This window comes from Mastigoproctus giganteus, chromosome 6 (assembly GCF_048544385.1).
Source record: "Mastigoproctus giganteus isolate SK-2022 chromosome 6, ASM4854438v1, whole genome shotgun sequence".
In the NCBI taxonomy this organism is placed as follows: Eukaryota; Metazoa; Arthropoda; class Arachnida; order Uropygi; family Thelyphonidae; genus Mastigoproctus; species Mastigoproctus giganteus.
In genome coordinates, this window is record NC_143580.1 from 71,642,162 (window position 1) to 71,669,439 (window position 27,278).

Consider the following 27,278-nt stretch of genomic DNA (forward strand, 5'->3'; position numbering starts at 1 on the left):
ACTCTCAGAAAACTTCATATCTGATTGCACAATTACCTCGAAGTCTTTTTCATACTCCACTACACTGAGCATACTTCCATACAGTTGATACATTACTCTGATGTTACTGCTACCCATATGCAGTACTATACATTTGTCAATGTTAAACTTCATTTGCCACTTCTCAGCCCATCTGCCCAACTTTTCTAGATCCTGTTGCATTAGTGTACTGTCATTAGCAACCCTACTATTCTTTGTATCATCTCCAAACTAGGACATTAAATAACATATACCTCATCAATACATTGAAAATACACAAAACAGCAGTGAACTCCACTAATAACATTAATCCATGAAGGCCGTGTCCACTGATTACTACTCTCTGCCTTCTCCCACTCAACCATCCCTCTGTCCATGGCAGGAAGTTGTCCTGAATGTCCTACTGATTCAACTTGTACAGTAATCTTCCATGTGCAACAGTATCAAAAGCTTTGCTAAAATCCAAGTATATGATACCAAAATTATTTTTTGCATCCAGTTCCTTTGTGACCACATCACAGCAACGATGCTATTGAGGCAGTTGCAAGAATATTTGCTAATGTTATCGAGGCAGTGTTAGGTGGGTCAGAAAACTGTTAGCTTGGGAGGGGATACAAAGATTAATAGATTAACAGTAGCTGCTGGCAGAGGTGAAAGTGATTCTTGCACTGCTTCTATTGTAATGAGCAGCAGCGTGGAAAACAAGATGCAGGATATTTCAGAGACTGCTGGGAGTCATTGCGGTACAAGTAAACACATGGGTTGTAGACAGATATTGTTGGGATATCAGAGATGCGGTGTCACACAGATATAAGGAATGCAGAACTGGAATTTGGGAAGTACAATGTGTACAGGAAGGATAGACAGGATAGGAAGGGAGGAGAAGTTATACTATTAGTTAAGAAACACCAAATCCAAGGAAGTGCAGCCAGTTGACATCATTGGACAGTGCAGTGTCGAGTCAGTTTGGTGTGACATAAGAAATGATAGATCAAAATTGAGAGTAGGAGTGTGTTATAGGCCTAATGACTCTGATGAGTATGATAAAAAACTGTACAGGGAAAAAAGAGTGGACAAGTAAATCAGAGAGTCTTATAATGGAGGATTTTATTTCTCGTATATTGACTGGAATTTGTGGGTTGGTCACTCACACACTAGCAAAGCTTTTGTGGATTAATTGGATGATTGTTTTCTACATCAGCATGTTCGGAATGCAACTAGAGAGAGTAATACTCTTGATCTGATTATCACTAGTGATTCTTCAGGGATTAAGAATTAGCAGATAAAGGAACCACTAGGTGGCAGTGATCACAGTGTGCTCAAATGGGATTTAATCAAAGAAGTAACTACCATCAGGGATAAAGGGAAGGGTTTTTGCTTTCATAAAGGTGACTACGGTGGTCTGAGACAGTATTTAAATTCTATACAGTGGGACCAACTGATAATGTTACCAACAGCAAATTCAAAATGGGAAGCACTCAAAGAACTTATCTTGGAAGCTACTAGGCTTTACATACCAACTAAGAAATATTGTTCAAGGTTTAGGCCTAAATGGATATCAGATGAACTAATGAGACATATGGCAGAGAAGAAAAATGCATGGGATACATACAAATTAACACGTGACACAGAAGCCTATGATAGATATAAGCTGGTCTGTAACCAAGTCACAAAGGAGATTAGGCAGGGAAAGGCAGATTATGAGAAATCTTTGGCAAAGGATGCAAAGAAAGACAGCAAAGAGTTCTTTACTTATGTAAACACTAGAAGGAAAGCGATGAATCAGATTAGTCCACTGGATTTGATGGTTCAAATGTTGAGGATCCTGCTCAGGTGGCTAACAAACTAAATGAGTATTTTGCATCTACATTCACACATGAGGAGTTGTTCAGGGAGGGGAATGCCAGAGGTGAATTATACAACTGGCAGTGAGCTAGATGATTTTATAATAACTGAGAGGAAAGTGGAGGAGAAATTGTTGAAGATAAACATAAAAAAGGCACCCAGGGTAGATGGAATTTATCCAGTTATATTAAAGGTGGCAGCAAAGGAAGTAACAAACACTTAGCCATAATTCTGAGGGCTTCTTTGGACTCAGGGGAGATACCCATGGACTGGAGATGTGTAAATATGACCCCAATTCACAAAGAAGGATCAAAGGGCGACAGACACAAGTAATTATAGACCTGTTAGTTTAACTTCTGTTCCAAGGAAATTAATGGAGACACTGGTTAAAGAAGCACTGCAGAATCATCAAGACAAGACTTCAGTTACTGCTCAGACACAGTATGGTTTTGTTAAGGGGAAGTCTTGTCTGACCAATTTGATTGAATACTATGATGTTGTCACAAAGGAATTGGATACAGGGAATAACTTTGATATCATATATTTGGATCTTAAAAAGGCTTTTGATACTGTTGCACATTGAAGACTGCTGCACAAATTGGAGCAGTGTAGCATTGGAAGCAAATTGCTGCTATGGATAAAGGAATGGTTGAGTGGGAGAGGACAGAGTGGTAATCAATGGACACTGCTCTTTGTGAACTAATGTAATTGGTGGAGTTTCTCAGGGTTCAGTGTTGGGTCCATTGTTGTTTTCTGTATTTATAAATGATATTTAAGATGGTATATTAGGCTTAATATCCAAGTTCGCAGACAATACGAAGGTTGACAGGGTTGTTAAGGACACTAATGACAGTATGCTGCTGCAACAGGATCTAGAAAAGTTGAGCAGATGGGCTGAGAGGTGGCAAATGAAGTTTAACATTGACAAATGTAGATTACTACATATGGGAAGCAGTAATCCCAGAGTAAAGTATGAACTCTGTGGTACTACACTGACAGTGGTAGAGAATGAAAAGAACCGAGGGTAATTGTGCTGGCAGATATGAAGTTTTCTGAGCAATACAGATGGTCTGCTAGAGTTGCTCATGATGTCTTGTCAATGATATACAGGAATTTTTCTAGCAGGGATAAGGAGGTGATTATCCCCTTGTATAAGGCAATTGTCAGGCCACACCTGGAGTACTGTATACAGGTCTGGAGGCCTCTTTTTAAGAAGGATGTAGAGCTGTTGAAATGAGTACCGAGAAGGGCAACAAGATTAGTGAATGGAACGAAGGGTTGCTCTTACAAAAATAGGCTTAAGTTTTGCAGATTATAGTGTTTGGAGACTAGGCACCCGGGTGGTGATCTGATTGAGATGTATAAAGCCTTGAATGGATTGAGCATGCTCAATGCTGATGGGATTCTTCCTCTTGCTCAGAATAATCACCAGAGAGGGCATAAATTCAAATTGAGGGAAGAGAGTTGTAGGATAGATATACGGAAGTTCACCTTTAGCCAACGGGTAATTGATTGGTGGAACAGACTTACATCTTTTGTTGTGGAAGTTGATAGCCTAAATAAATTTAAGGCTGAGCTGGACAGGTATTTGGAACAAATGGATGGGTGAAATGGGAGCGTTTTTTTTTTTTTTTTTGCTGATGCTGCATAAGCTTGCTTTCTTGCATCATATGCTTCTACTAATGCCAATAGTATCCAATGAAATTGGTCAGACAAAAAATGTCTGACCCTTAACAAATTCATGCTGTTTCTGAACTATAGCTGCAGTCTTGTCGAGATGATCCTGCAGTGCTTCTTTAACCAATGCCTCCATTAATTTCCCTGGAACAGAAGGTAAAGTAACAGGTCTGTGTCACTCTTTAATAACTAACAGGTATTTGTGTCACCCTTTAATCGTCCTTTGTAATTGGGGTCACATTTGCACATCACCAGTCCATGGGGGCCTCACTGAGTCCAAGGAATCTCCCATACTTATGGCTAAGGGTTTGCTTACTTCCTTTGCTGCCTCCTTTAATATAACTGACTGGATAGATCGAATCCACACCAGTGCCTTTCTTATGTTTAACTTCAACAATTTCTCTTCCACTTCGCTCTCAGTTATTACATAATCATTTAGCTCCCTGCCAGAATTTGATAAACTTCTGACATTCCCCTTACTGAATAACTCCTTATGTGTGAATGTAGATGTAAAATACTCATTCAGTTTGTCAACTACTTCAGCAGGATCATCAACAGTCACTCCATCAATATCAAGTGGACTAATCTGATTCATTCCCTTCCTTCTAGAGTTTATATATGTAAAGAAGTCTTGCTGTTTTCTTACCATCCTTTGTCAAAGATTTCTGGTAATCTGCCTTTGCTTGCCTAATCTCCTTTTTGACTTGATTACAGATTAGCTTATATCTGCCATAGGTTTCTGTGTCACCCGATAATTTATATGCACCCATGCATTTTTCTTCTGTGCCGCGAGTCTTGCTAGTTCATCTGACATCAATTTTGGCCTAAACCTTGAACTGTATTTCTTAGTTAGAATGAAAAGCCTAGTAGCTTCCACGATTAATTCCTTGAATGCTTCCCATTTAGAATTTACTGTTGGTAACATCATCTGTTAGTCCCACTGTATAGAATTTAAAAACTGTCTGATACCACTGTAGTCACCTTTACGAAAACAAAAACCCTTCCCTTTACCTCTGATGGTAGTTATATCTTTTAATAAATCCTCAGGTTTTCTGGATTATCAGAAGGGAAAAGAGAGTCAAGAATAATGTTTACCGTATCATGCCATGTAAAAGATTCCATATCATTAAGATTACAATGTTAAAAGTAATGGGAAGGTCAACCTGTTCCTTGCAATTTTATAAATTACATCCCAAAGATCCTTGTTACCTGAATTTGAAACAAAATTTTGCCATGATGATATTTTACTTCCAGTAATAGCCTTTTCATAATCCTTTTATAGATCACAATAGATGTCCTTCAACATTTGAACACTGGGAGAAGACCAGGTAGCTCTATATCATTAATAGTATATTTCATGCAAAATGAACAGCACACCTGGTAACCGAAAGTTTCAGGTTCCACCATTAATTGATGTATGAAGTGACATTTTTAATTTAGAAGCTGAGTTAGCAGTTTTAATTAGAGCAATCTCTAAGTAATAGTAACTAAATTAGTTTAAGAACTAGAAAATTTGTTCTAGTCCCAAACTGTTTAAAGAATAATGAGAAAGGAATTTTAAAGATGGAGGTACAAAAACATTTGGATTACTAAAAAAGTAAAGCAATAATATGGTGATCAGAAGTAGTTTTGTCATCATTAATGTCTAGGAAGTGATAAATAGATAAAGATAATTAGAGGAGAGAAAAACATCAAGGTTTAATGAACCCTGTAATGTTTGGAATGTGAATGGCATATTAGGAAGATCAAGGATATTTAACTGATGCTGGAGAATGAAATTGTCTAAGACATGACCACAAGAATCAGAAAAAGAGCTAAACCAGGAAGGAGACTTAAAATTAAAGTCACCAGTAATAAAAACTTATAAAGCACTCAGCATTCTTAAAGCATAATCAAGAAATGTAAGATTAGTTTCCAGATCCCAAGATGGCAGACAGTAGACAGCAAAAAAGTAAGCAGATCCAAAAGGACCAGTTATGAGGGCACATGTACTGATTACAGAGTCCAGAGAAGTCAAGAGAGTTTATAGAAACATCAAGGAAAAGTAGATAAATACTCATGCAAGCTGGAGGTGTAAATGCCCAACCCCAAAGTTAGACAGACCCATCAATTATATTTTTTAAAACTCATAACATTTCTAAAACATTAAGTTTGCTTTACTATTTGCAAAAGCCAATAAAAACATTAATAATCTTATTTAACCCCACACAAATAAAAATAGTATGAAAAAAAAAAATATATATATATATGTACACGGTGGTGGTTCAATAAAAAATCATCCTGACCTAGCTACAGAGGTGCTAGCCTGTTGATTCTTGGCACAGGTTTTAGTCCTTCTCTACATAGTCACCGTGCAGATTTACACATTTTTCCCATCGGTGGATGAGGCTACAGATACCATTTTTGTAGAAGTGGTGAGGTTGGTCTTTGAACCATGACTCTGTTGCAGAAATGAGTGTCTCATTGTCAGGGAAGTGTGTCCACCGAAGAAATGATTTGAGGGAAGGAAACAAGAAGTTCAATGGTGCAACATCAGGTGAGTAGGCTGGATGGGGCAGTATTTTATATCCACAAGTGGCCACTTGTGTTGTTGCAATTTCAGAAGTGTGAACTGGGGCATTGCCTTGAAGCATTCTCACACCTTTGGACAGCATGCCACACCTACATGTTTTGATTTTCTCCCATAATTTTATGACTAAGTTGGCATAATAGGTACCTGTAATTATTCTACCTTTCGGCAGGTAATTGGTCATTATTATGCCTTTCTCATCCCAAAACACTGTCAGCAAGACCTTTCCTGCTGACGCTTGGACCCTTGCCTTCTTGGGGGGCAGGAACCATGATGTTGCCATTCCATGGACTGCTTTTTACTTTCAGGGTTGAAATGGTGTATCCAACTTTCACCTTGAGTGATTAGAGAAGAGAAAAAGTCTTCCAAAAATTTTTTGGCACAGGGTTAACAACTCGTGATTTCTGTGGTCATTCAGCCTTCTGGAAACCAGTCAATAATCAGGGAATCCATCTTGCACTCAATTTCCATAAATGGAGTTGGTCATGAAGGACCATTTCAACAGAGTCCACACTAATTTTCACCTCCTGGGATAATTCATGCATAGATATCAGGCGATCTTCCGTGATTAACGACTCCACTTTTCTGATTGTGCTGTCATCAATGGCTGAATGAGGATGACCTGGAATGGGCTCAGATTCTACCGATGTCCGACCACACCTAAACTGTCTATGCCAGTGCTTCACAATGCCATAGGATGGGGCTTCATCCTTATATACAGCAATCATCTCCTCATGGATTCCTTTAGGAGATTTCCCCTTCAAGAACAGATTCCGGATTACAGCTCTGGCTTCAACTTTGTCCATAATGCTACTTCGTCACACGTTCAGCTCCGTAAGGGAAAAACAAATTAAGACACAGGGCTGAAATTTTACACCTTTAGTACAGAGATATGTATGATACTACATACAAAATATCATGACTCTGCGATATGTGGAAGTAGGTGAGGACGATTCTTTATTGAACCACCCTCATATATATATATATATATATATAAAAATATCAAGATATGGCAAAAAGACACAAACATGTGAAAACTACCTTACCAAATACATAAAATGCAGATGGCCAACCACCCAAAAAATCCGAATCACACAGATAGGCTGCTACTGGCAAAGTAATAATGTTCCCAATATAGGCCCCAATACCATTTACAGCAATAAATGTACTTCTCTCCTGAACAGGTGTCCAATGAGAAAGGAGAACCATCACAGCAGGATATGTCACACCCTATATATATATGGAGAAAAAAAAAACATGCACACACTTTTTTCAACATACACAAAAAAAGTTCCACAAAACCATAAAATGGTTTTGTGGAACTATAAAACCATAGTTCCATAAAACCATAATTCATTCCACAAAACCATAAAATGGTTTTGTGGAATGAATTATGAATTTGCTTAACGTTTTTGTGTATGTTGAAAAAAAATTGTAAGTTAAAACCAATACTACACTGATTTCCTGTAATTCGTTCCCCAATAACATAAAATAGGTATTTCTTAGATGTTATACTTCATTTTTACATTAAAATTTGTGTTTTATAAAGATTATTTAATAAATAGCCATAAAATATCTTAAAATAAAAAACAAACAATAAATTAGCATTTTACTAAGACTTGAAGTGCAGAGCTAATGAAATCAGTAATCAGTGGTGGCATAGTGGTGGTGGGACTATATCAAGCGTCAGGTGTCTTTTCAATCTTTTGTTGCTACTGGCAAAGAAACTGTCCAAAGTGGACTATTTTTTAAGACTTTTTTTGTAGCTTCCTGAAGTAAGAAATGACTTTGTTTTCCATTTTGCACATCATGAGTTCAGTGTTTTGAATGTCAGGGTGTTTTTTTACCATTCTGCTTAAATGCTCCCAACAAGAAATGACAGTCTTCAGCTGACACTTTTTGGGTGTCTTTTTCTTCCTCTCCAGTGTCACTCTCCGTAATTTTCTCCAAATCTTGTGGCTCCTCTGTTGTTAGCTCACACAAGGGCGTGAGCTAACAACAGAGCAAGGTTGGGATTTTGGTCTGGCACATTATCCAGAAGTGCAGTGCCTTCACAGGAAGCTTATTTTTCTCAAGATAACTCCTCACTGAAGGACAGAAAACTTCAAGCTCCCATTCATTGAAGACATCCTGTAACCCAGGCCTTCTTGTTACTGTGCCAAAACAATCACAGCATGCCTTTGTCGACCTTTTGTTGTGAAAATATTCTGGGGGTGTTAGAATGATATACAAGCAAAGGCTTCAGCTTAAAATTCATCCGACATCCATTTAGGCCTGAAATACAAGGTTTTCGAAAAATAATGGCGGGGTTTGGTGTTGGTGCATGTGGAAATTAATATTATGCAATATGCTGTGAAATATTTTTATTACAGTTAATAGGTAACATTGATTCTTAAAATCATTACAATGTTTCTATGTGTGTGCCATTAACAGTGACGGCACGCATCTAAGTGATAATCAACCTCAGTCCACACTTGAGCAAGAACATCTGGAGTAATGCTTGCAATTGCTGCAGTGATTGTTTCCTTCAGATTGACAAGATTCTGAATCTTTTCACTGCAAACCAGTGTTTTTAGATGACCCCCAAAGGAAGAAATCCAATGGGGTAAGGTCCGAGCTTTGTGGGGGCCAAGGAATGGGTCATTTCGCCAATTCCACCGTCCTGGAAAACGAATGTTTAACACATCATGCACAATTGTTGCAAAGTGTGGTGGTGCTCCATCCTGTTGAAAGATGATGAGATCGGATTCATCCATGTTCTCGATTTGGGGAAAGAAAAAAAACACTCCAGCATGTCTAGATACATGCTGCCGTTGACAGGACGTTCTGTAAAGAAAAAGGGTCCAAAAATCCTATTGTGCATTAAACCACACCAAATGTTGACCTTCAGAGAGTCTTTAACGTGCTCATGTATCATGGTCGGATTTTCAGTTGCCCATATCCAGCAGTTGTGATGATTTACATACCTGCTGATATAGAATGCAGCTTCATCCAAGAATACGATGCAATTTAAAAATCCTGGCTCATTGTCGCATCTCTGCAGCATGGTGACAGCGAATTCCACTCTTCTCGGTTTGTCATTGGGGTGGATTGTATGCAAGAGTTGATTTTGTAAGGAAAAATCTTTAGCCTTTTCTGCACGATGTCGTGCACAGTCGATTTTGGGAGACACAATTGTCGACTTCACCGGCGAATGGACTTCTGTGGACTTCGAACGCAGGACTGCCATAATGCATCCACATTATCATCCAATGTCTGTGGTCTTCCTGATCATTTACGGTTCTCAACACTGCCTGTCTCCTTAAACAATATCTACCGATGGTTTAAACCATCAGCAGATATTGTTCTCATGTGGTGGATCCTTCTGATATTCTCATCATGCACAATCGATTACGGGTTCAACAGTGTTTGCCTGATTGCCTGCATATGCAACGTGGCGCCTGCCACAAACTTGTTGCCCTATTGACTTCATTTGAACACTTTCCAGCCGTGGTGCTTGCCGTGTGTTGCATAACTTTAGTACAAAACCCCAACATTATTTTTCGGACACCCTGTACTGTTTACGGTTCATGCCTAAATGGATGTCGGATGAATTAATGAGGCTCATGGCAGAGAAGAAAAATGCAATGGGATGCATATAAATTATCAGGTGACACAGAAGCCTACGACAGATATAAGCTGTCTGTAATCAAGTCACAAGGGAGGTTAGGCAAGCAAAGGCAGATTAGAGAAATCTTTGGCAAAGGACATAAAGAAAAACAGCAAAGAGTTCTTTACTTATGTAAACTCTAGAAGGAAGGGGATGAATCAGATTGGTCCACTTAACATAGATGGTTCAACTATTAATGATCCTGCTCAAGTCGCTGATAAACTGAATGAGTATTCTGCATCTACACTCACACATGAGGAGTTATTCAAGGAGGGGAATGACAGAAGTTTATCAAATTCTAATAGTGAGTTAAGTAATTTTGTGATAACTGAGAGCAAAGAGGAGGAGAAATTGTTGAAGTTAAACATAAAAAAGGCACCTGGGGCAGATGGAATCTATCCAGTTATAATGAAGGAGGCAGCAAGGGAAGTAATCAAACCTTTAGCCATAATTATGAGAGCATCCTTAGAGCCAGAGGAGTTCCTGTGGACTGGAGATGTGCAAATATATCCCCAGTTCACAAAGTGGGTTCAAAGGGTGACACAAATAATTAGAGATCTCTTAGTTTAACTTCTGTTCCTGGGAAAATAATGGAGTCACTGGTTAAAGAGGTGATATTGGATCACCTAGACAAGGCAGCAGCAATAGTTCAGACAGCATGAGATTGTTAAGAGGAAGTTTTGTCTGACCAATTTGATTGGACTGGATGCTAAAAATAATTTTGATATCATATACTTGGATTTCAGGAAAGCTTTTGATACTGTTGCATAATGAAGACTACTGTACAACTTGGAGAGTATGGCATAAAGGGCAAGTTACTGCAATGGATAAAGGAATGGTTGAGTGGGAGACAGCAGAGAGTGGTAATAAATGGACACTGATCTACATGGACTAATGTTATTAGCAGAGTCTCCCAAAGTTCGGTGCTGGGCCCATTGTTCTGTGTATTTATCAATGATATCGATGAAATTATATCAGGCTTAATGTCCAAGTTTGAAGATGATACCAAGTTTGGTATGTTTGTTAATGACACTAAAGACAGTATGCTACTGCAGCAGGATCTAGAAAAGTCAGGCAGATGGGCTGAGAAGTGGCAACTGAAGTTGAACATTGACAAATGCAAAATACTGCATGTGTGTGGCAGTAACCCAAGAAAAACATACTAACTCTGTGGTGCTACATTCAGGGAGGTGGAGATAAAAAAGACCTGGGGTAATTGTGCAGTCAGATATGAAGTTCTCTGAGTAGTGCAGACGGTCTACCAGAGCAGGTCATGGAGTTTTGTCAATGATATATAGGAATTTTGCTAGCAGAGACAAGGAGGTGATTATCCCTTTGTATAAGGCAGTGGTCAAGCCACACCTTGAGTACTGTATACAGGTCTGGAGGCCTCATTTTAGGAAGGATGTAGAGTTGCTAGAACGAGCACAGAGAAGAGCAACAAGATTGGTGAGAGGAACAAGGGGGTGAGCTTACGTAGAAAGGCTTAAAAATCTGCAAGTTACAGCATCTGGAGACTAAGCACCTGCGAGGGTGATCTGATTGTGGTGTATAAGGCCTTGAATAGTTTGAGCAGGCTCAGTGCTAACAGGATACATCCGCTTGCTCAGACTAAGAACCTGAGGGGGCATAGATTCAAATCGAGGAAAGACAGTTGTAGAATAGATGTGGGGAAGTTTGCCTTTAGCCAATGGGTAGTTAATTGCTGGAACAGACTTCCATCTATTGTTGTGGAAGTTGATAGCTTAAATAAATTTAAGGCTGAACTAGACAAACATTTGGAGTGACCAGATGGGTGAAATGGGAAGGGTTTTTTTTTTTTTTTGGCTGTTGCTGTATAAGCTTGCTTTCTTGCATCATATGCCTCAACTAATGCTAATTAGTTTAGAAATACTCTAAAAACATTGGAAATGTTTTTAGAGTATTTCTAAACAAAAACTGAGAGTGATTTATAAAACTACATGATTCTGAAATATATAACTGAGAACTGAGATTTCAAAGTACCTCTTAATTGTACACCAAAACATCACAAAATATTCATTTGAGACCAAAGGACTAGAAATTATTTCAAATATTTGGTGAGTACACATGCATTTTCACTTTTGAATTACTATTCTTCTGTTTTCTTAGCTTTAACTGAGTTTTGTCCACTAAATTATTACAAAAAAGTACACAAGCTATTATTTGAATACTTAAAACATTTACAAAATAAAGAAAAATGGATGTCAATTTTTGAAATCGGCATAGGGAAGGCAATATTAGAATAGAAACTCCATTTTACAAGTTTCAATTTGCAAGCATGTCTTATTACTTTTAATCTTTGCAACTACATTATGCATTATTTAGTATTTGCATCAAGACAACTAAAGCCATAAGGCAAGTGTATATACATGTGCATAAACTGCATGTATCCTATGGTCAGTATACCTGTCCTGTGGATAAAAAAATTTGCATTTCCATGATGAGAATGCTATGCAATTCATGCCTGAGACAAACTCACTCAGAATGATATACACTGCCAAAATCCTCTAATCAGACTTTTTGTCAGTGACCTGAAATAACATTTCGGTATTAGTTATAAATGATTATTCATCATATGTAAACCTTTCAGTGCTAATAACCCCTTCCGCTATTAATTATAAATACACAATTCATGTCATATTATGAGGGGTTTCCAAAAAGTAAGGTAAAACTTTTTTTTCTTAATAATAGTGAAAGGGAATGAGATGAAACGTGGTGGACAGATAGACCAGCTAATAATGCTCAAAAAGACCACCAGTGCAGTGTTGTGGTACTCTCATCCTCACAGCAGATTCCAGTTGCAAGATGGCTACCATGCGAGTGTGTCCAAAACAGATGTTCGTGAAGTTATTCACTTTTTGCAAGCAAAAGGGTCTTCAAGTGCCATTCACTGTGTATGGTGAAAAGGTGATGACAAAGAAGCAGATGTGTTTTTGGTGCAATGAATTTAAAGCAGGCCATGTTGACATTGAAGATCGGCATCAGGTGGGCAGGCCTTCATCAAGGAAGACAGAAGACAACAATTCACGCATTAAGGGCATCATTCTTGAAAACAGGCGAGTGAAACTGCGTGAAATTGCACAAATAGTGAACGTAAGTAAGTCAACTGTGCACGAAATTGTTCACGATGTCCTTTCTTTTGAAAAGTGTGCTGCCGCTGGGTGCCCCAACAATTGTCAGAGGAGGACAAAGAAAAAAACATGGGGATGTGTCTGGAGAATCTGTTGCAATATGACAAAGGAGAGGATTTTCTCACCCGCATAGTCACAGCAGACAAAACGTGGGTTCATCACTTTACCCCAGAGAGCAAACAAGACTCCATGACCTGGAAACATCCGCAATCTCCTGTGCATGAAAAATTCAGAACTGTTCCCAGTATCCAAAAAGTCATGGCCAGCCACAGTGTTCTGGGATCACCAAGACATTCTGTTGGTGGATTTCTTGTCAAAGGGAGGAACAATAAATGCACAGCTTTACTGTGCAACGTTAGAAAAACTGAAAGCCAACATTCAAAGCAAACAACCAGTACTTCTGACAAGTGGTGTGATTTTGTTGCATGACAATGCAACTCCACACACTGCCCAAACCACTCATGAGTGGTTGCACCGTAATCATTGGGAAACTCTGTCACATCCCCCCTACAGCCCAGACTTAGTGCATTCAGACTTCCATTTTTTTGGCCCTCTGAAAAACACCTTTCAGGAAAGCATTTCACCACGGATGAGGAAGTTCATCAGGCGGTGCGACATTGAACTGCATGTGGGCATGGACTTCTTCAGTACCAGTATTGATAAACTGATCCATCATTGGGACAAGTGCATCGATAAAACTGGAGACTGTGGAGAAGTAATACATGTTCACTTATTTCTTAGTGTGTAATTTCAACTTCGTATTATTAAACATCATCGAGAGAAAAAATGTGTTACCTTAATTTTTGGAAATCCCTCGTACAACCATTTAAGAATTAAAAACAAGTAATTACATACCTCACACAGTCCAGCCATAACTCGCAATGCAATAAGAACATTTACACTATACCTAGCTGCTAATGGTGTAAGCAGTGATAAAACAGCTGTACTGAAGAGTCCAAGTCCAAACAACCATTTCCCACCTACCAACTCAGCCAATCGCCCTCCAGGTAATTGAGTAATGACATAGCCATAGAAAAATGCTCCAAGAATAACCCCCTGCAATTCTTCATCCCAATAAAATTCTCTATCCTGTAACATGAATTAATGCAATATCAGATAATAAAAAAAAAATCAATAAAATTAGATGAATGATAACAGTAAAATATACTGTCTTTATTAGAATTATATAACCAAGATAATTTGCCCAGTTTGGGGAAAAATAAATTCTAACTGAAATAGTACTATCATAATAAATCTCAGTATACAATTATTATTTGAATGCCTGTATGAAACTAGAATACAAAATTACTAAGCATTAGTGGATATTCTCATAACAATAAGTATATATAATTTATTTAATTATTTACATAACACATTACAGGTTACACCAACAAAATATAATTTAAAAAAAAAGGCAATTAGACTTTTTATTGTGTGTAATTACACGGATCAGACTTCTATTGAATTCAGGTAAACTTAGAGCGAAAGACATTACTGCAATCGGTTGGCAAAAAGCCTCAGCATCATTTGCCACTACTAATACTAATGTTGATTTGGATCAATAAAAGACATGAAGAATTCTATGAGACGTTTACGTAATACTGTATCAAACAATTTAACAAGGCTGTCTTGCAGTGATATGAATCTATAGTCAGATAATACAGCTTGCAAAAAATGTGACAAGTACACTTGTCACATTCTCTGAACACTGGAACAATGTTAACTTGCTTGAAGCTACATCAGATAATTCTGAGCCTTCTCTGAATAAACCTTGCCTTCTTAAAACCAATCATACTTTGTGACTAATCATAAAGTATGATTAGTTTAAAAGTTTAAGAGTGACAGTCTTTTACCAAAACAAGGTTGGTGTGTCATCAGGAATTCTTCTAGTGTAGTCATTTTTTGTAGTCATTTCATATTCTTCAATGCTGAGTTAAAATCATAATCTGCAATCACGAGTTCCTTATCAATAATAACGCATTTTTAAAACAGATTTTATTATAAACTGTTGGCATTCGTGGCGATCAGACGTGCCTATTAAAGCTCTTCATGGAGACAGTAAAGAAGTATAGATAAGAGGGGATTATAGCAGGATTAGTGAAGCAGAGCAGGATTCAAAGGTTATTCAATATATTGTAAAGTTTATTTTGATCATTTTTTTTTCTGTAATAGTTTGATTTTTTTAATATTATAAATATAATTTTTTGAAAGTTTCTTTTATTAATAATTGGTAAATTTTAAAATGGTTATTACAAGATCTGCCAGGCGCCTCCGTAGCCAGGTGGGAAGGAGCAGCAGTGCGTAGCACACGCTTCTTGATTAGACCGGGGTTCGAGCCCGTCACCACCAAATACGGAGGACGCGGAAAGGTCAGGAAATGACCACCGCATATCCCGGAGCAATATGGCCTTAGTTGCTAATGCTCCTAAAAACCAAATAACAACAACAACAAGATCTGCCTTGAACACTTCATCAGAAGGTACTGTGACTCATATGGAAATAGCCAATGGCGATTTCCGGGTGAGTCATGATTTTATCCTTTGCAGAACCTGTGGCATGTATTCCAAGGTCAACTTAGTGGATAATATTAGCTCATTTGGAGATTATTTACTTTGTCACCATTGTAAGGAGGGCGCCGATCTTAAGTTACAATTTGGTGCATTGCCAGAACAATTTGAGTCACTGAAAAAACGAGTGCTTGCCCTCGAGAATAATGTAACTGGGAGCTCGTCAGGGATTGAAGACTCTAGTAACCTATCAGATGATGCACTTCCAATTCAGGCCCCAGAACAGAATAACCAAGTGCAAACTACTCTGGTTCAAATGGATTTAGTTTTATTAGGAGACTCCATTGTCAGGGAAATGGGAAATATTTTTTGTAATAAGTAATTTAATAAGTAATAAGTATTTTTTGTAATTTGTAATTTTTGTAAGGTGAACTAGAACTAGGATGTCTGCTGGGAGCAACTATTAATTATGTCACCAACAGACGATCATTTTAATGGGGGTAAAGAGAATATTATTATTCATGTGGGGACTAATGACATTAAGCATACATGATCTGACGATTTGTTAGACAAATACAGGAACATGCTGAAGATATGCCGCAAGTTAGGTCATAATATCTATGTGTCTGCAATTCTGCCCAGGCACAATAGGAGGGATTATATGCTGAAAGCCTTGTGGATTAACTGAAGGCTAGAAGGAATCTGCAAGGCTTTTGGGGGGAAAATTTTTATCAGCTTGGCCTACACTTGTAGGTACAAGGAATCTGTTTTATAGAGGTGGGATACATTTAAACAAAGGTGGTGCAAGAGTTTTTGCCAGTATTATTGAGGATACCTTAAAGGTTCAGGGAAACTGCTAGTTTGGGGGGGACAAGGGTAATATAGATAAGCATTTATCTGATAATACTGGTCAAAGTAATGCTTGCACATACCTCAAGAGTTCTTGTTTGTTACTGCAACAGATCATATTAGCAAGATGTCCTGAGGGCAGAAACGTTTCAAATGAGTGGGTAGCTAATGCCAGGGAAGTAAGCCTAAATAACTTCAAAGGGTGTGTCAGGATAGTTAACTATACAAAAACACTAAGTCTCAATTGTTTATACAGTAATGTCAGAACTATCGTCAATAAAATGAATGAATTCGAACTGCTGGTTAGGACAAGTAACGCTGACATAATATAGCTTACGGAAACATATTGCCACCCAGAAATAGGGGATGATGAGTTTCATTATGGTATGTATATATGTATTTAGGAAGGACAGGGAAGATAGAAGGGGTGGTGTGGTCATGCTTCTTATCAAAAGCAGCCTGAGCGCAATGAAAGCTTTCCTGGATTCAGACGTTCCCTTGCTAGTATAGAAACTGTATGGTGTGAGATAGCTGGAAGAAAAGGTATAATGAGAGTGGGAGTAATCGACAGGCTAGGTAATTGTGAAGATTATGATGAGAGCCTCTCCATGCAAATGGAATGGGCAAGTAAGTGTGAATATCTCATTATGGGTGATTTTAATTTGCCTCTAATTGACTGGAGCAAATGGGAAGGGAACTCCACATGGGGAACAAAATTTTTAAATCAACTAGATGATTGCTATTTATATCAACATGTCAGGGAAAGTACTAGGGAAAAGAATACTCAAGACCTCATTATCACCCATGAACCAGATGACATAATAGGACTGACAGTATAGGAACCAGTAGCAGGAAGTGATCATGACATTCTACAGTGAACAATGAAGAGAGAGGTAGCAGTAGTAAAAGACAAAGGAATGGGTTATAATTTCAGGAGAGGAAATTATGATGGCTTAAGATGCTACATGGCCTCTATTAACTAGATAGATATCTCACAGAGAGCGAATACAACTAAATTATGGTATACCTTTAAAACATTAATCACAGAAGCCTTGAATGCATATATACCACTTGAAAAATACTCCATGAAGAGGATTCCAAGTTGGATGAATAATGAAGTTGCCAGATTACTTGAGCAGAAAAAGGCAGCATGGAAAAGATACAGAGCAATAAAAAGTACTGAAATCTATAACAGCTACAAATTGTATGTAATAGTGACACAGAAAAGGTTGGGCTGGCAAAGGCAGATTATGAGAAATCGCTGGCAAAGAGAGCAAAAACGGGAGATAATGAATTCTTCACATATATAAATGCAAAGAAGAGAAGGATAGGCCAGGTCGGACCCTTACGTAATGGACGCAGGATAGTATTTGATACCCCAGCTGAAGCTGCAGATGAACAGTTAATCAATGGGTGCTGCTCTTCGTGGACTAATGTTATTAGTGGAGTCCCACAGGGTTCTGTGTTGGGTCCACTGTTGTTTTGTTTATTTATCAATGATATTGATGAAGGTATATCAGGCTTAGTGTCAAAGTTTGCAGATGATACAAAGGTTGGCAGGATTGTTAATGACAGTAATGGCAGTGTGCTACTGCAACAGGATCTAGAAAATTTGGGCAGATGGGCTAAGAAGTGGCAATTGAAGTTTAACCTTGACAAATGCAAAGTACTGCATATGGGTAGAAGTAACCCCAGAGAAACAATATCCTGAAAGAGGCCTCTGAGGTCAGGAAAATTCATATCTAGGAAATAAGTGAACTCATGCACCAACCATTAGATGAATTTTACTGTAACTAAAATTTTACAAATAACCAAGAATATATAAAAACATTATATAATTTACTATAATTTAAAATAAACTTATGGCTGTATATTACGGAATGCTAAAACTATAATAAAATCATTTACTATAAAATAAGCTAAAATATAAAGATTAAAAGCACTAAAAAACCTGAAGCTTTTGAGAGCGTCAGCTCTCTTCCTCAACAGTGATAAGACTTCCTGCAACCTCTCCTATATAACAGGCTCACAGTACCTCCACACGTGGTATTCCTTCATGTTTAACTAATCTGGTTAGCTATTTTGACAGGGTCACTCAAGAGTTGGACTTAGGGAATAGTTTCAACATTGTTTACTTAGATTTCAGCAAAGCATTTGACTCAGGCCCACATGTGCAGTTACTTTATAAGCTGGAACAGGTTGGAATCACAGGGAAAATCCTTAGATGGATAGCTGGATGGCTTCAGGGCAAGAGGAAGAGGATTGTGATAAATAGTTATTCCTCAGATTGGGTTGATGTAAGAAGTTGGGGTTCCCAAAGGATCAGTATTAGGACCACTGTTGTTTTTGATTTTCATAAATGACATCGATGAATGGATAGAAGGGCTTGATGTCTAAATTTGCAGATGATGTAAAGATTGGCAAAAAGTAGTTAATGAATGCTGCCAAGCAGAGCTTCTTCAGAGTGACCTAGATAGACTTCAGGGATGATCAGAAAAATGGCAGCTATGATTTAATCCAGCAAAGTGTAAGGTATTGCACCTCGGGAACAGTAAACCCAAAACCTACTAAAGCCAGTAGTGGAAGAAAGGGACTTGGGTATTATGATACAGTCAGACATGAAGTTCTCTGAGCATTGTAGAGTGGTTGCAAGGAAGGCCCATGGTGTCCTATTGATGATTTTTCGAACATTTGCTAGTAGAGATAAGGACGTCATAATCCCATTATAGAAGGCTATTGTAAAACCACACTTGGAATACGGTGTTCAAGTATGGCGACCTCACCTAAAGAAAAACATTGTGCTTCTTGAAAGGGTCCAAAGATGGGTAATGCGCCTGGTGAGATTGGAAAAGGGCATCCATATGAGAAAAGACTTTCAATATGTGGGTTGCAGAGCTTGGAAACTAGACATCTTAGAGAAGACTTGATAAAGGTGTTCAAGCATTAGCATTAGTAGAGGCATTTGATGCAAGAAAGCAAGCTTATGCAGCATCAGCCAAAAAAAAAAAAAAAAAAACCACTTCCACTTCCACTTCACCCCTCTGTTCGTTCAAAATATCTGTCCAGCTGAGCCTTAAACTTATTTAGGCTATCAACTTCCACGACAAGGGATGGAAGTCTGTTCCACCAACCAACCACCCGCTGGCTAAAGGCAAATTTCCACACGTCTATCCTACATCTGTCTTTCCTCAATTTGAATTTATGCCCTCTCAGGTGATTATTCTGAGCGAGAGGAAGAATCCCATCAGCATTGAGCATGCTCAAGGCTCTGTGAGGTATAAGTAAAATGAATGAGGATGAAATTTTCTCGGTTATAAGTGATTCTAGAACTAGGGGCCATAATTTCAAGTTACAGGGATAGATGTTTAGACTGGATTGCAGGAATTTTTATTTTAGCCATTGAGTTATAAATTACTGGAATAAGTTAGCTACATGGGAGGTAGAGGCCTGTTTGTTTGTTTGTTATTTGGTTTTTAGGAGCATTAGCAACTAAGGCCATATTGCTCCGAGATATGCGGTGGTCATTCCCTGATCTTTCCGCACCCTCCGTATTTGGTGGTCATGGGCTCGAACTCCGGTCTAATCAAGAAGCGTGTGCTACTCACTGCTGCTCCTGCCCACCTGGCTACGGAGGCACCTTGGGAGGTAGAGGCTGGCAGTTTGGGGAAATTCAAAGGTCAGCTGTATAACTGACCATCAAAGATGGGTAATGTGCCTGGTGAAATGCATAGATTGTCCATTTCATTTTCTCTTATTATTATTTTTTTTAAATTTTTTTTCTTATTATTATTATTTTTTAATTTTCTTTTTTTTTTCATTTTCTTCTTCTTATTAGTATTTTTTTAATTTTCTTCTTATTATTTTATTTTTATTCTTATTATTTTATTTTATTTATTTTTTGTTATTTTATATTATTTATTTTATTTTTTTGGCTGGTGCAGCATAAGCCATAGGCTTCCTTGCATTATGTGGCTATTACTAATACTATACCATATTGAATGGCATTAATTCAGTAAATAAAGCATATCTCTTTACACCATTAGTCTGAATCCTCAAAAAATGTTTGGCAACCACTTGAGCAATATGGAATTCATCAGATAAAAGATTTTAAATCCAAATTATGGAGTTATCTTCTTACTGGATTTATCCTTATGTTTCATGAAGTTTCAGAATGCTCTCTCATGACCTTGCATTACTGCTTTTACTCTTTTACTACTTATTTTATTATTTCATTCCATTATGTCATTACTTATTCCATTATTTGCTACTTATTCCATTGTGGACTAATATTATTAGTGGATTCCCCCAGGGTTCATTGTTGGGTCCATTGTTGTTTTCTGTATTCATCAATGATACTGATGATGGTATATCAGGCTTAATGTCCAAGTTTGCAGATAATATGAAGGTTGGCAGGGTTGTTAATGACACTAATGACAGTATGCTGCTGCAACAGGATCTAGAAATTTTTTTTTTTTTTTTTTTTGGTAGTTGTTGGCGCATCGGCTTCTGTGGCCATAATGCACCTCCCAAGGTTTTTGCAGTACTTTGATCCAAGCCCGAGGCGGGATTCGAACCCGCAACCTTTGGGTTGCCAGGCAGGTGCTTTACCCACCTGGCTAGCCCGGTCGGCGGATGGATCTAGAAAAGTTGAGCAGATGGGCTGAGAGGTGACAACTAAAGTTTAAACATTGACAAATGTAAAATACTGCATATGGGAAGCAGTAACCCCAGAGTAACATACCAACTGTGTGGTACTACACTGACAGTGGTAGAGAGTGAAAAGGACCTAGAGGTAATTGTACAGGCAGATATGAAGTTTTCTGAGCAATGCAGATGATCTGCAAGAGTAGCTCATGATGTCTTGTCAATGATATATAGGAAGTTTTCTAGCAGGGATAAAGAGGTTATTATCCTCTTGTATAATGCAATGGTCAGGCCACACCTTGAGTACTGTATACAGGTCTGGAGGCCTCATTTTAAGAAGGATGTAGAGCTGTTGGAACGAGTACAGATAAGGACAACAAAATTAGTGAATGGAACAAAGGGTTGCTCTTATTTTGAAGGCTTTAATCACCTTTTGGGCATATATCTGTTGCATTTTTTGATTGGTTAACATATTAATTTGTGCTTTACAAATAGATTAAATAGACATAGTAGCATTCATTAGTGTATTTTTTTTAAATTTAGGTAGTGACCTTATAAGTTACAACTCTCTACTCTTGTCACTATTGTATTGGTGTTTTGGCTGAAATATCGTAGCGTAATCACTAGCGCAGAAGAATAGTAGGATTTTAATTAAAATAAATAAGTATTTTGACGGTTTTAATCACTTTTTGGGCATATATCTTTTGTATTTAGCTAAGGATATAGCTAATTTAGCATTGTGATCAGTACAGTATAGCATACATTACAGTATATATAGCGTAATGATAGCGTATATCTCGAATTTGATAGCTAAAGTTATAACATATTACTGCAGTAGCTCAGTATAGTATTGTATAGTCAAGTATAGTATAGTAAATTAATCAATTAAATTTATTAACCTTTATCAATTTTCATTGTTAATTAATTAAATCATTAAATGGAAATCATGCAAAAGGCATATCATGCAAATCCATTATATGCCAGACCCATAAATCATGCAAAAAGGCATATCTTTTTGTCTATGTTATCTTGCATTATGCAGCTACATGTACCACTAACAAATTGTTCCAAAGTTTAATCATATATAAGAAGCAGTTCCCAACAATAAAAAAATATCAATATTTATAATGTTTTACCAACCATGTAGCCGTTTAGAAGATCTCTAAGTGGGATCCTTATTATCAGTAAGTCAGGTGCTGCACCTGCACAATGCTGGTGAGGGTATAAAAATCTCCAAATCTGATGATTCAAAATTTGATTCAATAACAGGAGTAGAAATCATAATGACTTTGACTTCTATAACTCAATCAGATTTTGTCATACCAGACACAGAGTAGCGAGACTCTCTTCAAAATCATGTTGCATTTACAATAAACACATATCTTGATGTATTCTAGTTTGTGAGCAAGTTTAAGTAATGATAAGAATAAGTCTAGCAACGTGAACAAGCACAAAGTTTTGAAAACTAAATCAATCCCACCCTATATTAAAATTAACATGCCAAATGGAAATCATATTGAAGATACTATTTGTATTTTTCCATTAAAATTAATAATACATCAACTATCTTAGAGTATCACTTACAATCATAAATATTTCCATTATAGTTAAAGAAGTGCTACAAATTAAGTCACACACCAATGAGCCAAAACATTATGACCACCTACCTAATATGATGTTGGTCCTCCATGTGCAGCCAAAACAGTTTGTACCCAGCGAGGCATGGGTAAGATTTCTAAATGTGTCTTGTGGTATCTGGTACCAACAATTAATCATCAGATCCTTTAACTCCTATAAGGTCTGTGGTTGAGATGGCACAGATCAAGTTGCTGTTCCAACACAAACCACAGATGCTCGGGGATTGGTGTCTGGGGAATTTGGAGGCCAGGGCAATACCTGGAAGTCATTCTCATGTTCACGAACCAGTCTCAAACAATCCGGGTGGTGTGGCATGGCACATTATTCTGATGAAAGATGGCACCGCCAGAGAGAAAGACCATTGCCGTGAAAGGGTGTACCTGGTCAGCAACGATGTTTAGGTAAGTGTAAAGTGTGTTTAGGGTCAAGCGGCACCGGGGAGGAGGGGGGTCCCCCATCTCTGCATAGTTTACATTGTCAGGTGATACAGTACACTGTTAAGGGCAGAGATTTAAAAGTGTGTGAATCTTGTGTTGTGTAATGTCATGTACCATTGTTCTTCTGGCCATTTAGCCACCAGATCTCTGCTGAGGCCCGACGTTGCTTGCACTTCGCCCTGTGGAGGCAGACAAGGTACCAGTAGTTAGTTTAACTCTGGCAGATCCTGCCACCTAGTTTCCTGAGATTTCAGTGGCGAGGACCTAAAAAAAAAAAATTTCATTCAATTGCAAAGGAAAAGCGCTTAAAGTATGAAAGGCTGAAAAAGTGGGCGAGAGTGATTTGGATAAAGTTAGATTTTGACGTGTGGGCGTACGCTAGCTTGCAGATAGAGAAGGTGGGGAGACTGAAGGCTGGGGGGAGAAAGACAGAAGTATGGTGTCGATAGTGAAGGCGACTCCAATCAGATGTTAGTGGGGCATGCCCATGCACCACCAGAGGGAAGGAGAGGGGTGGCAAGCAGGGGGAGACAGATGGACCATCACCCCCCCTTCCCGCCGGGGAGGGGAGAGTCAGTGAGCCGGGCAAGGGAGCTGGCTCAGATCGCCAGTATGGCTCTGCAGCAGCATTTCTGCTTTTTGTTATATCATGGGTAGAAATGTCCAGGCAGGTTTCAGCACCAGGGCTGGCTGTCCATTCAGTGCCTATGTCATTCCCAGGATCGAGTCTCATCGAGGATAATTTTGGTTAGCTAGGTTTCCAGCTGAGCTCAGTGTTCGCTAGTTATCTGTCAGGTGGAGATTTTCACTTACAGTCCCACTGTGTCAGGCCAGCGTTTTAGTAATTTCTAAAAAGCAGCTCTGTCTTGGGTAGTAGGTGGTAGACTTCAGAGTGCCTGGCAAATGGATGACTGGACCCAGGGTATCAGAGCAGAACATCGCCCAAAGCATGAAACCGCCGCCACCAGCTTGTTTTCGTCTCACAGTGCATCCAGGCACCATCACTTCCCCAGGTAAACGATTCACATGTACCCAGCTGTCCACATGGTGGAACAGGAAACGTGATTCATCGGACCAGACGACCTTCTTCCAATAACTCAAGCTCCAGTTTCAATGCTCGCATGCCCATTGTAGGTGCTGTCACCGGTGAACTGTGGTTAGCATGGAAACTCAGAGCAGCCAGCGGCTACGCAGCCCCATTTTCAGCAGGGTTCGATGTACTGTGTGTTGTGACGCATTATAGTCAAGTAATTTGTGTGCCATTAAACCACCATAACAACTATGTGTTGTGACACATTACTCCCGTCACCAGTATTCCAGTTACCAGCAAATTTCACCACAGTTGCCCTTCTGTTGCCACATACCATCCGCCAAAGCCTTCATTCACCCCGAGCATAGATGACCCGTGGTAGTCCAATGCCTTGCTGGCGATTTGTGGGTTTTCCCTCCTCAAACCACTTTCAGTAGGTACTAACCGCGGCTGACCGTGAGCATCCCACCAGCCATGCCATTTCGGATATGCTCTGACCCAGTCATCTGGCCATTACAATTTTACCCTTGTCAAACTCGCTTAAGTCTGCTGCCTTTCCCATCTGAAGAACAAGAGTAACACTGATTAACAGAACTCAGTATGAGGTGTTTTTTATACCGTGTCCCAACCCGCGCATGCGCTGTAGTTCACCTGCAGTTGCTTCGATTTGCATAACAACTCGCTGGTCATAATGTTTTGGCTCATCGGTGTATATTGCATATTGCAGTGAATGAAGCACGTGTTATATTGTCAACTTCATAGTGCGAGTCAGCATTTAAGTTTTTTTTCAGTAAGGTGGCAGTAATGAAGTATTGCCAGCAAGAGTTCTCACAGCGAAAATAATGCTATCTCCTTGGTTTTCAGTTGGCATGTCCAGCAGCATATGAATGGCAGACCATCATCTGTTCCAGTTATGCAGATTTAGTACTAAATTAATATGCTATACATCATATATACTTTTAGAATTCAAAAAGAATTAATATTAGCAAATTTGGCTAAATACAAAATTGTGGATATACATCAATAATAAAAATCATTGCAATCTAATAATCAAAAGAAATATCAAATAAATTAATTTGTATAATTTCTAATCAATGCTAAATATGACAAAATTCTTGCAAATTCCTCTAACCCTACATAGCCATTCCCAAATATAAACAGAAAATTATTCATTTACTATATATATATATTTTAGACCTGGCATGTAAAACTGGCATCCCCAGTGCTGTCAACTTACACAGGATAAAAGGATTAAACCTATATGAAATTTATGATAAATGGCAAGGTGGATATACTGTATAAAACTGAAAACTTACATGAACCTTCATAAATGCCATAAGATCAAAGTTTGGCAGAAAGGAAAATATGTACAAATATTTAATACACTTCTCAGTAATTTCATTTGTGTGCTGCCACAAAAACTTCTGAGTTTAATAGCCCTGCTTAGACTAATGGATTTACAACTTCATTATTAAATTTGGACCTTTGAATTATCAATTAGATTTATTGATATATAAGATATAAGAATAAATTTATTCCATGTAAAAAAAAAATGAACTTACAAGGATATTAAACTCAGATATTAAAAGCATAAAGATCAACTTTCATTAAACAATGATCAATTTTTAGTACAATTTTTTCTACTAGCTGTTTAAAACATGCAACGAGCAAATTTAATAACACAAAATATTGATACAATAGCTAGAGTTATATAATTACCTATTACCTTTTCTTTTACATCAGAAGTGCTAAAATTGGTAGAATTGAGGGGGCCATCAAGAAAATGGCATCCATCATATAGAGTTTCATTGCGAGTATTATTCACCATAGCAACAATAGCAACACTGAGGTTAACACGAAGGGAATACATGACAATGAAGCCCAGGAAAATTATGAAAATCAATATATAACGCACTGGTAGCCATACTATAATATACAAATGTAAGGATTAAAATATGGCAATGAAATTTTCAAGTAATTAATTTATTAAAAAATAACAAAAGCTTAAAAGAAATTCAAGAATGCAGTTAATTATATCCTGTATATCCATACTTTATATCCTGTATTTTAATTAATATTTGAATATTCAAAAACCATAGCAAAATATAAAATTATATGAGGATAAAATTATGAACCCATTCATAGAAAGTCATCTTTAGTGTCATGAAATGCATGTTTTACCAACAACAGGTATCTTCCTCATGGAGTAACTTCAGATGTTACTGAAACCAAAACACAGCCTAATGTATTAATCATCCAAATGGAATCAGCATGCCTTTGGTCTTTTTATAGAAGCTCAAAGATATAGAAATCAAAAGTAGAGAGAGAGATCTATAATGTGAGGAGGATTCTCCACTACCTCCCATCACATATCAGTCTTCACTGGACATGAGATCCCAAGCATCAGGCAAGAGTTCAATGGGCATCACCCTTACTCAGTAAAGAATAAAAGTTGACTATCGGACCTTACAAAACTGCTTTTATCATATCACTGTGATTGTTCTAGAAACACAAATTGCCAGGCACTACTTATATACATTAATCCGAGTGGCAAGCTGATCCTGTCTAGATGGTAGTAGGAGTCATGATCTCCCACAGATCATACTGCTGTTCGCTTGTTCTCAGACACATTACATGATTAACTAATATGACGCACACTGCTGATACATATATAGCATGAGATAATGTAGCATTCTCAAACATCAAGTATGTTTCTATTTAACTCTACCTTATAGCAACTGATGATTTCTTCTCTAATTTCACTAATAACATTAGCATAATCACTGATGAACAGAGAGTAAACCAAATTTGTGTTTGGAAATAACCCTGACTTCCAACTTTCTTTGACATAAGCATACTACAGATAGAGATTCTGCATTAAAAAACTAGGTTTTTTTCCTTTTCCTTTTTGTACTACCTTTCTTGTTAAATCCTGTACAAATCTGCACTACCATACAATATTGTTCCCACATCTGGAGTGGTGCCTCTAGAGCAGAAGTTCATAACCTAGGTGGTCTGGCAAAAATGGAGGAGGGGGGCTAGAGAAGCTGAAAAAGCATCCAAAATTGGAATATATATACTAATCTTTTTTTGTGCATATATTCAATTTTTTTTCACATTTTTTGAAATTGAAGTATTAGTAGTGGCAAATGATGCAAGAAAGCAAGCTTATAAAGCATCAGCAAAAAAATTGCCTGTACATTCCCTTCAATAATTTGTCTTGTTCCTCGAAATTATTCAAACACCCACTTCCCCAACAACGG

At 38.0% G+C, this 27,278-nt stretch overlaps 1 protein-coding gene across 1 annotated transcript in view; it reads right to left on the reverse strand.

Moving 5' to 3' along the window:
• The window catches only part of LOC150084403 (sialin-like), a 179,914-nt gene extending 154,029 nt beyond the window's left edge, over positions 1–25,885 (reverse strand). Inside the window, exons 1-3 of the mRNA XM_090376216.1 lie at positions 25,742–25,885; positions 13,766–13,999; positions 7,156–7,339 (exon numbers count right to left, since the gene is read on the reverse strand). Coding sequence (XP_090232342.1) covers positions 7,156–7,339; positions 13,766–13,999; positions 25,742–25,885 — 562 coding nt within the window. The remainder of the gene's footprint in view (positions 1–7,155; positions 7,340–13,765; positions 14,000–25,741) is intronic.
• Positions 25,886–27,278: the final 1,393 nt, after the last annotated feature.